The sequence below is a fragment of the Bradysia coprophila genome, chromosome IV (assembly GCF_014529535.1).
Source record: "Bradysia coprophila strain Holo2 chromosome IV, BU_Bcop_v1, whole genome shotgun sequence".
In the NCBI taxonomy this organism is placed as follows: domain Eukaryota; kingdom Metazoa; phylum Arthropoda; class Insecta; order Diptera; family Sciaridae; genus Bradysia; species Bradysia coprophila.
In genome coordinates, this window is record NC_050738.1 from 2132056 (window position 1) to 2144947 (window position 12892).

At 36.4% G+C, this 12892-nt stretch overlaps 3 protein-coding genes across 3 annotated transcripts; 2 read left to right on the forward strand and 1 right to left on the reverse strand.

Annotated features, from left to right (window-relative positions):
* Positions 1-795: 795 nt before the first annotated feature.
* Positions 796-3129, forward strand: LOC119066119. The gene is made up of 3 exons (XM_037168402.1): positions 796-1230; positions 1908-2064; positions 2124-3129. Exons 1-3 carry the CDS (start codon positions 1063-1065, stop codon positions 3080-3082), a joined length of 1284 nt encoding a protein of 427 aa, XP_037024297.1. The 5' UTR covers positions 796-1062; the 3' UTR covers positions 3083-3129.
* Positions 3130-3525: 396 nt separating this feature from the next.
* Positions 3526-4617, reverse strand: LOC119065981. The gene is made up of 4 exons (XM_037168189.1): positions 4519-4617; positions 4354-4464; positions 4102-4258; positions 3526-4040 (listed from the first exon to the last, which is right to left on the reverse strand). Exons 1-4 carry the CDS (start codon positions 4567-4569, stop codon positions 3526-3528), a joined length of 834 nt encoding a protein of 277 aa, XP_037024084.1. The 5' UTR covers positions 4570-4617.
* Positions 4618-8710: 4093 nt separating this feature from the next.
* Positions 8711-9874, forward strand: LOC119086049. The gene is made up of 4 exons (XM_037196623.1): positions 8711-8828; positions 8896-9027; positions 9081-9246; positions 9303-9874. Exons 1-4 carry the CDS (start codon positions 8790-8792, stop codon positions 9821-9823), a joined length of 858 nt encoding a protein of 285 aa, XP_037052518.1. The 5' UTR covers positions 8711-8789; the 3' UTR covers positions 9824-9874.
* The last annotated feature ends 3018 nt before the right edge of the window (positions 9875-12892 follow it).

The window sequence follows — 12892 nt, forward strand, 5'->3', positions numbered from 1 at the left end:
AAATTTAATGGTCGATTTTTCGAGAGATTGTTTTTTAACATCCAAATTTTAGAGATAGTTTTCTAAGAAGTTTTATTCAAAATTTTATAAACAACAATCTCCTGCAAAATCGGCCACATATAATTTAAAAAAAACGATTGTTTTTCTTCCAATTTACCGCAGAGCATATAAAACTCCAAATTAATTTCAGCATTATTCTCTGTGTATCGTAGTAAATTTGAAAAAAATAAAAGAAAATCTTCCAAATATTCGCTAAGAAAACAAAACTAAAGTGGAAGCAAATTAAAATGTTCGACTATAAGTGTATCCAGACTTGAAAGCCAGTATAGTCTTACGTACCGCCCATTTGAATTGTTTATATTGCATTTGTTAGGATTATTATCTGTAAACAGTTACAATGCACACACATAAGCTCGACTTCGAAGTATAAACGTGCGCGTGCAAGCTCAATACACCGAAAAAAGATTGTTCATAATCGATCACTTTAATTTACCCTGCCTTTAAGTCTTAAGTAAAAACATGTCATTTTAACGGATTTCGAGGTGTACCATATCGTTCGTACATCAAATAGTCAATTGTAATGGAATTACCTCATTGAGTAAATACAACAAAATAAGAAAGCAAATAACTAAATCAGTTATAATGGAAGAATATTGATGAAATATTGGGGAATTAGCATTATGCGATTTTATACACTGTACTCGAGATCTTGTAGATTTTTATGGTTTAACCATAGCGAAGTATCAAAAAGTTTGATAGTTTGGTAGAAAATGCACGATTAATACATATAGCAAAGAAGTTTAAACGTACGGATCTCTCTAAGTGATCATGATTTCTCAGGTCAATATTAGTCTAAGACAGTGGTTTCGGTAGAATACATTCGGATAAATTGATGACTAACGTTGACGAATTATTAACAGAACACTGACCTATAGTTTCACTTCTCACCTTTTTCTGTGTGTTCATTCCAGTTTGCAGGAAATAAACATCCGAAAACGTACTGACAAATTATTCTCAACCTCAATTTGTCTTCAGTTTGTTTTCATTCTTTCAATCGGACAGATGATTATAATGATGAATCGAAAATCGATTTTGTCCGTTACGATTTTATTTGTGGTGTGTACATCCAGTCCTATCGTCAATGGGCTTTTAAATACGCCGAGACAAATTGCAGACAAATGCGACCTCACGGCACGTCCCCAGTGTTCCAGTGATTGTACGAAGATTTTGGTAATTGAAATTATTTTTTGTAGAAACATTTATGCAAAGCAAGTAACTACTAATACATATACATCAAAAAGTGCATCAAAGAAGACACAATTCTGTAAGGGTGGGTGGATCCGGAAAGCTTTTGAATGCTTTGAGCTTCTTTTGAATTCCAATGGAAAGTGCCAAATTTTTTAATAAGCTCAAAGCTCCATAAAGCTATAAAGCTTTAATTTACTAAAACGCTTTAGAATAGTTAAATGCAGAAAGGGATCATGTCACATTAGCGAATTCATTTTTTTTACTTATTTGTCTTAACATAGACGGTCTATATATTATTAATCGAAAAGCAAAATAGATCTGCTGGCGCCGATAGCAGTAAAAAGCATAAATTTTTTTTTTATTATAATTCGCTAAAGTGACATGTCTCCTTTCTGCATTTAACTATTTGTATGGTGTTTTAACGGCAGAGAAGTGTTCGTCCGCAGCCCGCTTGTTTTAATTTGTCGTAAAAATCGTGGAAAATAAAACTACATTTCGGATCGGGAAACTTCATTCAGATTCAGACAAACAAAGTTTCATGAACGGAAGCGAGTCCATTTTCATCAAATGAAGTTTTACGCACTTGCATCGAAATGGTGTTTTATTTCCACTATTTACTGTCCTAGTTCAACAAATTTATTCTAGTTTGCTATTTCCAGGCATGTGTCTCGCGCGTTGAAACTCCAATCATGTCAGTGAACTGTATCGGAAACACACCGTACTGTGACAATGGACGTTGCGTCACAAAACCTGGGAAATGCACAAAAACAGCACTGGAAACAGAATTTCTATGTACATCCTCAGGTGTATTTCCAGGTAAAAAATTTTGTTTTTTACAGTCTGAACCGTTTCACAATCATGCAAACTATCCACAGACCCCAAGGATTGTCGAAAATCGCATTTTTGTGCAGATGTAGGATCACACAGTGTAATGTCTCTATGTCCTAGAGGTCACATATTTGATTCGAAAACCAAGGTATGCGGACGAAAATCTTCCAACTCTGAAAGTATTTGCCAAAAAATTTCTTGCGACGGTGCCACAAACGATTTTGTCGCCTTTACGGCGAATCCAACGTTTTACGCTTATTGTTTTACATCGGCAACCGGCGTACATCATACGTACATGTACAAATGTGATGATGAAATCAACAAGATGTTCGATGTTTCGATAAAGAAATGTCGATTCAATTGCAAAGCGATTGGATACTATGCGGATCCGATGGACTGCTCTTCTTATTACATATGCAATGGCCTGAAGTTTGCGTCGCGACGCGTTCACTGTCCGCCGAACTATTATTTCAACGGAACAGTGTGTTTGAATAGCAAGGCTCATTGTCCAATAGGATCGATCGTTGCGTCGAGTACTGTAAGGCCAACATCAACCGTCGATAGTTCCATGGTAGATGAAACGTTTACGACGCTCAAACCAACGGTCCTTCCAGATAGTTCTTTGCCGGATGATGTGATCCCAACATCAACACTAATTGCAGATAGTTCTTTGCCGGATGATGTGATTCCAACATCAATTTCAATTGCAGATAGTACTTTGCCAGATGTGCCAGATGAATTGACCTCTACACTAAGACCCATTTCAGGCAGTTCTTTGGCAGATGAAATATCTGCGACGAATGAACTGACCCCATCTGAGGAAGTTGTAACAGATACGACAATGTCTTTCAGTGAATCCAGTACTACGGAAAGATCTACTACTTCCAAACCGACAACGGTTGAAAGTGTTGCTTTTCAGATGAATTTGACAACAAAGAAGCCGTCAATTTGGAAGCACATGGGATTGATAAGTGTACGTGTCGGTAGATTGTTAAACATTGTTTAATGGAAGGCTGTTGCACCGTAATTGAAATAAAATGAAGCTTTTATAACATTAGGGAAAACATTTTTGAATTTTTTGCTTAAATTCAGATTGTAGGACGTAGGTCATCTAGGCCTTATGTCCTAGTATAGCCATATATGGACGATTATATCACCTGCTATCGACAACAAGCCATAAGCGATGGTTCTCTGCATACAAACTTAAAAAAAGATTTTAAAACAATCGAAGTAAAAGATTTTGAATTTTAATGATCAATCTGTTGAAAATTCTCAGATCGAAAGAAGTATTGAACTAGATACGGGTCGAAGGAATAGAAGTGAATTGACTCGCCTAAAAAAAGTTAGAATGGAAAAGAAGGGACCACAAGAAATGCACACAAAATTTGTTTCGATTAATTTTATTGATTCGATCAACGGATCGCGGATCAACGGAATATAATCGCGGAATTATATTTCCATTTCTGCTCCTTCTATAGCTTCAGGACTACATTTACTTGAATCTGTCGTACACCTTTCGCCATCGAAGTAGTAATTCGGTGGACATTTAATCCTTTCAGCTTTAAACGTTCCAAGCGAAGCTGAACAAACATAATAATAGTAGCAATTGGTCGGATCTTGAAAATGGCCGGGCCTCTTGCATTCAAATACACATTCACCCTGGTTCGGATCGTACAATTCGTCGTTAGAATCACACTTGAACATCATGGTTTCTCTTCTGGAAGTTTCAGGATCAACAAAACAGAACGCATAATACGTTGGATTCGACCGATAGACCACGACCTCATTTGTTTTTTGCGAACAATCGACCGTGTTGCATACCTTTGAATGCGGCGTAAGTCGTCCCATTTGGCAAATATTAATTTCCGAATTGTAAAAAAATCCTTTCGCACATTCTAATGCTACACCCTCACCACCGACACTGTTTTCATCGCACGATACATATCTGGAGCAGTTAGTCGGATCTAAAACAATTTATTCTTCAAATATAACTCATCCAAGGTCCAGTATTGTCTCAGCACATACCTGGAAAAATTCCTGGACTTGTGCACCGAAAAGTTGATGCACTCGAACAAGCTCCAGGAGTTCTTGAGCATTTATTTTCGTTACAGTAAGGTGTAGAAGGTGATGATGTACGACAATCTACTGTCTCCAATGGATCCACCACTCCGGCCGCACACAGCTATACATAGGATATAACGATAAAGTCAAAGAAGTCTTCAATTGTAGCAGAAGGTTTTTCAAAATGTTTATCAAAATCTGTTTGTTTATAATTACCAGTAGAGTGACACAGTCATCGTCACATTGAGGTCCTGTTCTGGTGCACGCAATTATTCCGTCATCGCTTAGAACAGTTCCGTTTGCATAGATTTGAGCATTGATTGATACCTACGATATCGGAGATTTTTATCTGATTTTCGATAATCGTATGAGGCCACTCACCACAAACAAACTACTGAGTAGAACCGAACAAATTACACTTTTTGTTAACATTATTTTACAATTCCTAAACACGTCTAACAAGAAAACTAACTCAAAAGTTTGTTGAACCGCTCTTTTATATGATTTTTTGGGCGAAGAAAATACCAACTGATCGAAGTATATCTAAAATTTCGCTCGCAAGACTGCAAATAATTTTTTGATAGTTCAAGTTAGAGATCGCGAAATCACACATTTTGACGCAAGGTGTCAAGGTTGAATTTGGTGTAAGCGACTTAAAAGTAACCTCATGGCAGAGTATTGTTCGATTATAACTCAAGACTCTGGTAGTTTAGGTATTTACATGGGATTTGGGATATATTCACCGATAAGTACCACCATCAGGAGCTTAGTTTAGTTTATTTGACATTATATGTGTAACGCGTTCCAGGCTTTCAGATTTCATTTAATGACCTAAAATATGATAAATTTTCCAACTGAGCTGCAATAACATTTATCCACGGAAATGACTATTGGGTCTTGCTGACACGTCCTGCCAACTTACAAACAAACCCTTGTATAAGTTCTATTGAAAACTTGTAGAGCTGCTCGTCTCTTTTACCGAAATAACAAATTTCTTAAAAAAAATATTTTTGTCTGGTAACCCTAACTTGAACGAACATAATGCTACATTATAATTTGATAGAAAACGAAACAATTTCGACTGTTTACACTCACCAACGCATAGCATATTTAGCATTCTTCTAACCGCAACGTAACGTTCCTTCGGTCAATAAGCAAGAATTTTATTGTAATGAACCGAAATTCGCCAAAAAAGCCACTAAACTTTACTCAATTTGTTAATCTGTTGAAAATCCCATACCTTTCACAACACCAATACGTTGACTATTGTATGCTTGCTCGTGCATATTTATTTGCTTAAATAATTAGGAGAATCAAATTTGATAGATAATTTCATCGCAATTTGTTTTGGGCAAGTAAATTGTTGTCTTTTTACTTTTCACTGTATATCATGTGTTATTATGTGATGTCTTTGTTACAGTATGCTATTGAGGAAAACTAAGGTAAGTTAAATTTTGTATGAACTTGGTGACGTCATTCATAATTTCCCTTGACCTACAGTCAGTGCCTAACGACTCAAAATAAGTGTCGGTAACGATTTTTTATGTTTTATGTTTGTTGCTTTGCAATAAGCCGAGTAACTAACAACTGAATGTGATAATAGTCATTATTATGACATCAACCGAAAACTTTGTTGCATAAATCGTTGTATGAATCTCCGTGGAAAGTACTGTATTAAGCTCTCGATGTGTATTAACTAGAGCCTAATAAAGTGAAAAGTAAAGTTTTCGTGTGGATTTTGTTGATCCGAGGCCAAGCCGAAGTCAATAAACACACGAAAACGGGACTTTTCATTTTTATTCCGAGTTATGTAATGGATTTTACATGCTGATGGCGTCGAAAGTAGTGCTTGAAACATGAAAAGTACGGTTTTCGACGCATGTAGCATGTAAATAACCATTATAACATTACAACTCATGTGTGACGATCTTGCACATTATGATGCTAAGTTGCAAAAATGTTTTTTTTATTATGTTCTTCCAGCTATAACAAAAACTACTGAGTAGAAAGTCACTGCACTTCGCACATACCAATTTTGCTTAACCTGAGACGAAAAGCTCAGGGGCGCAAATTGCAAGAACAGGACTCCTTTTCACATTCACTAAATCACAAAGAAACTATCCTTCGGAACGATAAACAGAGCTATAGCTCTTCCCTTGCCCACACATCACGTAAAGTGACAAAAAAGAAGAAAGAAAAGCTGTTTCGACCTCGAGAACTAACGGCGGTCACTGGTCAGAGTGGACTGACCATCTTCAGTTGCTTCCGATAGCCTCTTACACAAGACAGCAGCAAAACGTTCCATGAACAAGTGTAGGATAGTTTGCATTCTTAATGCATTAATTGCATTAATTGGTATGTGCGAAGTTGTTTATGTCAACTTTTGATATGTCATTTCGATATGTGGATCAATACCTGGTGCGTAAAACAACACCATTGCTGTTTCTAACACATTGTTACCGTCATTTCTAAGATGAAAGAAACTAGAACAGCATATTGTAAAAATTGGAAACAGAGTCTGTTTAACAGACAAGAAAAACTTAATTTTTCGTACCTTTTTTCATATTAAATAAAAATCATTCATCCATTATCGACGCTATGTTACGTTATACTTCTCTCATACATATATGATTCGGAGACCCACTAAGTCCTTTTAAGTCTATTTTAAGACGACAGGTAAAAAATCCGATTAGAAATCAATCCTTCTACCAATAGAAAATATATTTCAACAGAATGTTGAAATTATGAAAAATTAAATTTCATGTCCGGAGTACTGGAGAAAAATCAGAAGTACAATTTTCACCTTCACTGCTAAATATTCTGTTATAAACGACGATTCTATTTACGCATGTTTCTTGGATGGATCAGTAATTTACACGTAAGATATAACTTCAGATACAAAGGAACGAAAACTAGGGAAAATTTTTAAAATCCCCGCGCATTTTGTAAAACTGAAAACGAAAGCGGAAACAAGTGGACAATTATTGTGGTAAATAGTATTTTACATGCTTTTATTTTTCCTAGGGTCGAAAGTGGCTTATTACACACCTAGGGAAAACAAGAAAATGGTTTAGGTTTCAAAGGCGTATAAAACCCATTACATGAGTTTTTGTGTAAATTCTGTTGATCCGAGGCGAAGCCGAGGTCAATAAACACACGAAAACGTCACTTGTCATCTTTTTATCTCGAGTTATGTAACGGATTTTTACATGCTGAGGCTTCTAAATAAGTGTTTGAAACATGAAAAGTGTGGTTTTCGGCGCATGTATACTATAGTATCTAAAAGGTTGTTAAATCGCATGGTTTCTCGCAATAGTTATTTACATGTCAAGGGAAAGATAAAAAGTCGAGTTAACGGTGTAAAGTTTGCGTGTGACTTTTCATTTTCATATCGAGTTTTGTAATGGATTTCACACCGTTGGAATTTCTTATTTTCGTCCCTTTCGATGGAAATAACTGTTTTACGAAAAAGTTTTCATAACATTTCTTGTATCAACTGATAGTACTTCACAATGTACAAAGAAAATGTTGTGAAACTGCTTAAAAGACGACTTATAAGTTGGATATTATTATAAGTCGGTACGAAAAGATCACTTTAAATTTTCAACTTTCAAGTCGATTATATAAGCCATAATGCATTTAGAGCACATTACATAATGTATAAATTCAAATAAGCACATTGAAAGGATTGGAAACTTCACAAGTTATAAATTTTTGCTTTTGATTACGGTGGACGTCAGTGAAGTTTAGACATAAATTTGCTACAGCTTATATAAAGAAAGTGTTTATTCCTACTTGTTTATACGGGTGAAACATTTATACACACGCGCATGATAGTGTCGTAAAACAGTGTTACAAAGACGTATGGGAAGTTTAGTTTGTATGCCTAAATTTCACTGACGTCTACTGTATTTACAAAATGAATAAAAAAATCTCTGTTTCGTTGAGATATAGTTTGAATAGTTGGAAATTCCAAGAAATTTAATGAGAAAAATTAACAGTAATTAAAGATCAACAAATTAATTTTAGTTGAGTGAAAAAATAATTTTATCTTATGGAGCAAACACCTAACTCCTTATCTTGTTTACCTAAAACTATTTGTCGAATGAATAAAAACTAAGATTCGCCAGCGTATGAAAGAACCCAATAAATCTGAATTATAAACAAACTCTCTGTAACATCATTTTGTTATTTAAATTAGTCTCACCATTTGTCGTCATGATCCGAAATATAAAAAAAAAATTAACAAAAATGCTGAGTGGAAAGGTCTTAACCGGTCACTGGTAAGCATATCAGCAGTTTCACTATCGGATCTATTACTTCATTTGATCTAAGTATTTTCAAAAAATTGATTCGGCTTCGCCTCGGATCAACAAAATTCTCACGAAAACTGGAATTTTCAACTTTTTGTCTCGTGTTATGTAAATGACAACTCAGTACATTTTGCTATAGAAGAAAATATTAGGCCAAGCTCATCGCTTATTTTGCACTTGCTGTTGATTACAGAATGATAGTGCTCGTCTGCGTATATTGGCTTGTGTAAACTGCGCTCTATTTCAGATTTTAATGACTTCTACCTGTGTATAAAATTGCAATCTGCATCGTTCATAAAGTTAGTTGCAGGAAAAAGCTTCCTGTGTTCATTTCGCAAAATGTCCGGCCTTATTTGGATATTTTGTCTTCTGGCGATTGTGTGTATATCGTTTTTAAAGGAAATTAAACTTAGCTTAACTCCTTCCGTCTGAAAACTATTCACAGAGTCATCAGATTGAAGGTAATATTCAAGGCTTACCGATTCAGTCTTTATCGCCACGACTTGCATCAGCTAGAGCCGAAGCAACTTGCACCAATATATACGGTCCAATCTGTGGCGATTGCAACACACTTTGGGTAAGCTTTAATTTCGAATGAGGTGGCAACATTCATTGATTTGGCCATTGTAGACGTGCTTAGGAGAAAGTACGGCCTACAAAACTCAAAACTGCGAGAAGAATTACCCGGGACAACCATATTGTGTTGATGGTGCTTGTAACAGTACACCGGATCCGAATAACGATGAATGTACTACAACAACAGGAATCACCTGCACTGGAACGGGATATTTTCCGAGTATTTTCTTTCTAACATTTCCACCTCCCCCCACTCGTCACTTCATCTATTTTCAGATCCATTAAACTGCTCGCAATATTATTTCTGCCAGAAACCCCAAGGTTCATCGATGCCATATGAATGTCCATCAGGCTTTGCATATAATTCCCAAACAAAGCAATGCAAGCGTCGAATACTGCCTGCAGATTGCAGTACCATAAACTGTGCACCGAATCCCGATCGATACGTTGTTTACGGCCCTGATCCATCATATTATGCATTGTGTTTGGTTACCGACGGCGTTGTAGCACCGATTATGTTCAAATGTCCAACTGCCGAACAATTTGTACAATCTCAACGACGATGTGTATTCCAGTGTAAGCAGGAGGGAAGAGTTGTTGACGCTAAGGACTGCACGAAGTATTATGAATGCTATAAGAGTGGACTGAATTTCATCACGTTACATCAAAAATGTTTGACTGGATTCATATTTAGCAGCGAGGAGAATGGTTGTGTTGAGGGTACATGTCCAGAAGGAAATGGTGGAACCGCTGGAGCGGGAGAAGGAGGTAGTGAAGGTGGAAGTTCAACGGGATAAATACTAAGTCCGATAATTTCCAAACATAATAAAATGCTGAGCCAAACAAAACGTTCAACCTTTTACCTGAAATCGTTGCGATCGTATAGTTCCAAAACGTAATAGTGAAGCTAATTAAAGGGCGCATTTGTGCGACAACTCATCGAAGCGAACACAAAATCATTTAAGTTGCTTTGCGATAACACTGTTGCTGTATGATGTAGAATAAGTTCACAGATACATTATGTTGTCGGTGTAGATCATGATTATTTACACAAGTTAACGCAAATAATTTGCGTATCTGTTTTGGACGGTTGAGTATAGGCAATTTAACTTGTTGTATCTTGAGCATGGCTACAAGTTTTTTACTTGTTCCCATGAGCTATCTCTACACAAGTCAGCCAGGATATCTTGTGTGAACAGCGCTACCTTTTATGATCGAAATCTTTAAGGGCAAGACGGTCAAGTTACTTGGTAATGGGATTTGATGTACACTTCACTCAATTTTGTTAGCAGGAAATTCAAGTGTTCGATTGTTTTTTAAGTTCCAACAATTCCACACTTCCATCAATAAATTGCATACTTGTATGATGTTACACCATTTGTCACGCTCTAGAACGAAGAAAAACAAGAAGTTGCATAACAATTTCTAACATAATTGAGGTGGCTGTATATTGTGTTCCTGTCTTCAAACTTGCTAAATTTTGTCACTAGTCGCCCTATAGATTTTGTAAAAAAATCCTATTTTAAATCAATAGTCCCAACCAGGGGCTATTTAGTTGAATTAATTTGCAGAAATTCGCCAAAATTCGCCAAAATTCGTCGAAATTCGAAGAAATTCTCCCAAATTAAAAAATTCAAATTTTGAAAATTTTCTTCCAAATTTATGTTTTTTGAAATATTTTGCTAGTTTTGTGATATAGCATAACAAAAATATGCAAGAATCTACCAAATTCACAAATATATGTAAAATTCACAAAATTAGGACATTTTTCATCGTTTTTCCAAAAAAAAGCCATCATGGCTTCCCGGTTAAAAATAGATTTCTAGAATGTCTTGGCCAAAAATATGTAACTAAGTTCTACGATTCTTTGAAATTTCTTAAAATCATGTATAAATTCACAAAAAATCGAGAAAATTCGTCAAAATTCGCCAAAATTCGTCAAAATTCGCCAAATTCGTCAAATTCTCCAAATTCGCCAAAATTCGCTGAAAATTCAACTAAATAGCCCCTGGTCCCAACCAACAGCACAATTATTTTTGCGAATCTCTAGACGCTCAATTATAGTAAAAAGTATCGTATTGCAAATCCTTAATGACACTATAGACTGCAATAATAAATATTATGCACGTATGACAAAGCGGTCGAGGCTTGCCGAGACGGCTTGTCATACGTGCATATTCTTTTGTTTATATATCCTAGGTGAATAATTTTTTCGGGGAATCACACCGCGTATCTATACATATAAATCTGAACATCTATACATATAAATCTGAACATCGGCGCACCACGACGCCCCTCGGAGCACCTCGGAGCACCACGGAGCACCTCGGAGCACCACGGAGCACCACGGAGCACCACGGAGCACCAAAGGGCCTCCTAGGGGTCAGCCGGTCAGCCCTTCGAGGCCATTTTTAGAAATCGGCCTCCGACGAATCATCCGGTCAGTCCTCCGAGGCAGATTTTCAAACTTGGCCTCGAACAGATCAGCCAGTCAGTCCTCCGAGGCCATTTTTTGAAATCGGCCTCCGAGAAGTCAGCGGGTTGGCTTTCTGAGGCCGTTTTTCAACATCGACCTCTGACAGATCAGCCAGTCAGCCCAGCGAGGCCCTTTTGAAAATTGGCCTCCGAGAATTCAGTGGGTCAGCTCGCCGATGCCGTTTTTTGAATCGACAGATCAGCCGGTCAGTCCCCAGATGCCGTTGTTCAAAATCGGCTTCCGATGGAACGGCATGTTAGGCAGTACAAGGCGATTTTGAAAAACGTCAACTAACGCCATTTTTCGAAAACTACATTTGAATCTCATTTAGTTTTTCAAAATCCGTCTCAGATGAATCAGCTAGCAGAACCTAAGAGTGTGTTTTTCAAAACGTTTTCGCGACAAAATTTACAAAATCTTTTTTAGGATTTAATTTAAATCCCCGAGCGAAAGAATATTGGGAAATAAGACACGAACAAAGGGATAATAATAACGTTAAAATGAATGTAATAATTAGGGTTACACTAAATACCCTTAAAAGTGAGGACAATATTTCCCACAAATTGTGGGCGTGTTCGCTGAACATTTAAATTCTCAGCAACTGATCTAAAATTCTTATAAACAAATTCTCTGTACATCTTTTATAATAAAGGCAAGAGACAAATGTATTCGATGGCCTTACATTTTTGGCAGTCCGGTGTTCGGGAACGAGTTAATATTCGAAGCGATTAACACCGCAAGGAATTGAAAACTGAATTAAAACCCAGTTGGTGTTGTATCGCTGGTCGCAAATACAGAATTGATCGCTAAAAAGTATAAAAATTGATCACTGTGACAGTTTTCGATCACTTATTCTATTTTATATCGATCAATTCTTTAATTTTTGCGATCCATTTTTATGTTCTTGTGGTCATTTCTTATTTTTCACCATCGAATCCAAGCTTGAGTATTTGTTGTTTCAATTATCATTTTTCATTGTCAATTTCAATGAAACTATAGCCTAGATTTGGACGTTTTGTACTTTCAATGATTTTTATATTTTTATAATCCTTTTTCTAAAATGCAGAACAATTATTTCTACAGCATATGTGTCAAGGGATTCTTTTGATAACGGCCTTGCCGAAGTCAGACGCATTTTACAGTGGACCTATTTTTATGCGCCACGTTAGGTGTTAAGCACTAGAAGCCGAATGAATTTTTTCATTATTTCTTTATCAAAAACAAAGAAAACCAAGATGGGCGAACTTTGACACTATGTCACACTATGTGACACTCTGATTCCTAAAAAGTAAGTACAACACGTATTTTGGCCAAATCTTTCCTGTGCACGAAATTGTTTGAGTGGAGGAAGCAAGTCTCAAATTTTCACTCCAAAGGTCCATTAAATGTG

What these genes read in the sequence shown, in the direction of transcription:
- LOC119065981 (XM_037168189.1), bottom strand. Translation starts at nt 4,569, where the DNA reads ATGTTAACAAAAAGTGTAATTTGTTCGGTTCTACTCAGTAGTTTGTTT. An exon ending in TACTCAGTAGTTTGTTTGTG is followed by an intron (nt 4,465 to 4,518) that starts GTGAGTGGCCTC and finishes CCGATATCGTAG; the next exon opens with GTATCAATCAATGCTCAAAT. An exon ending in ATGACTGTGTCACTCTACTG is followed by an intron (nt 4,259 to 4,353) that starts GTAATTATAAAC and finishes TCCTATGTATAG; the next exon opens with CTGTGTGCGGCCGGAGTGGT.
- LOC119086049 (XM_037196623.1), top strand. Translation starts at nt 8,790, where the DNA reads ATGTCCGGCCTTATTTGGATATTTTGTCTTCTGGCGATT. An exon ending in GCGATTGCAACACACTTTGG is followed by an intron (nt 9,028 to 9,080) that starts GTAAGCTTTAAT and finishes TGGCCATTGTAG; the next exon opens with ACGTGCTTAGGAGAAAGTAC. An exon ending in TGGAACGGGATATTTTCCGA is followed by an intron (nt 9,247 to 9,302) that starts GTATTTTCTTTC and finishes ATCTATTTTCAG; the next exon opens with ATCCATTAAACTGCTCGCAA.
- LOC119066119 (XM_037168402.1), top strand. Translation starts at nt 1,063, where the DNA reads ATGATTATAATGATGAATCGAAAATCGATTTTGTCCGTTACGATTTTA. An exon ending in GTGATTGTACGAAGATTTTG is followed by an intron (nt 1,231 to 1,907) that starts GTAATTGAAATT and finishes TGCTATTTCCAG; the next exon opens with GCATGTGTCTCGCGCGTTGA. An exon ending in ATCCTCAGGTGTATTTCCAG is followed by an intron (nt 2,065 to 2,123) that starts GTAAAAAATTTT and finishes AACTATCCACAG; the next exon opens with ACCCCAAGGATTGTCGAAAA.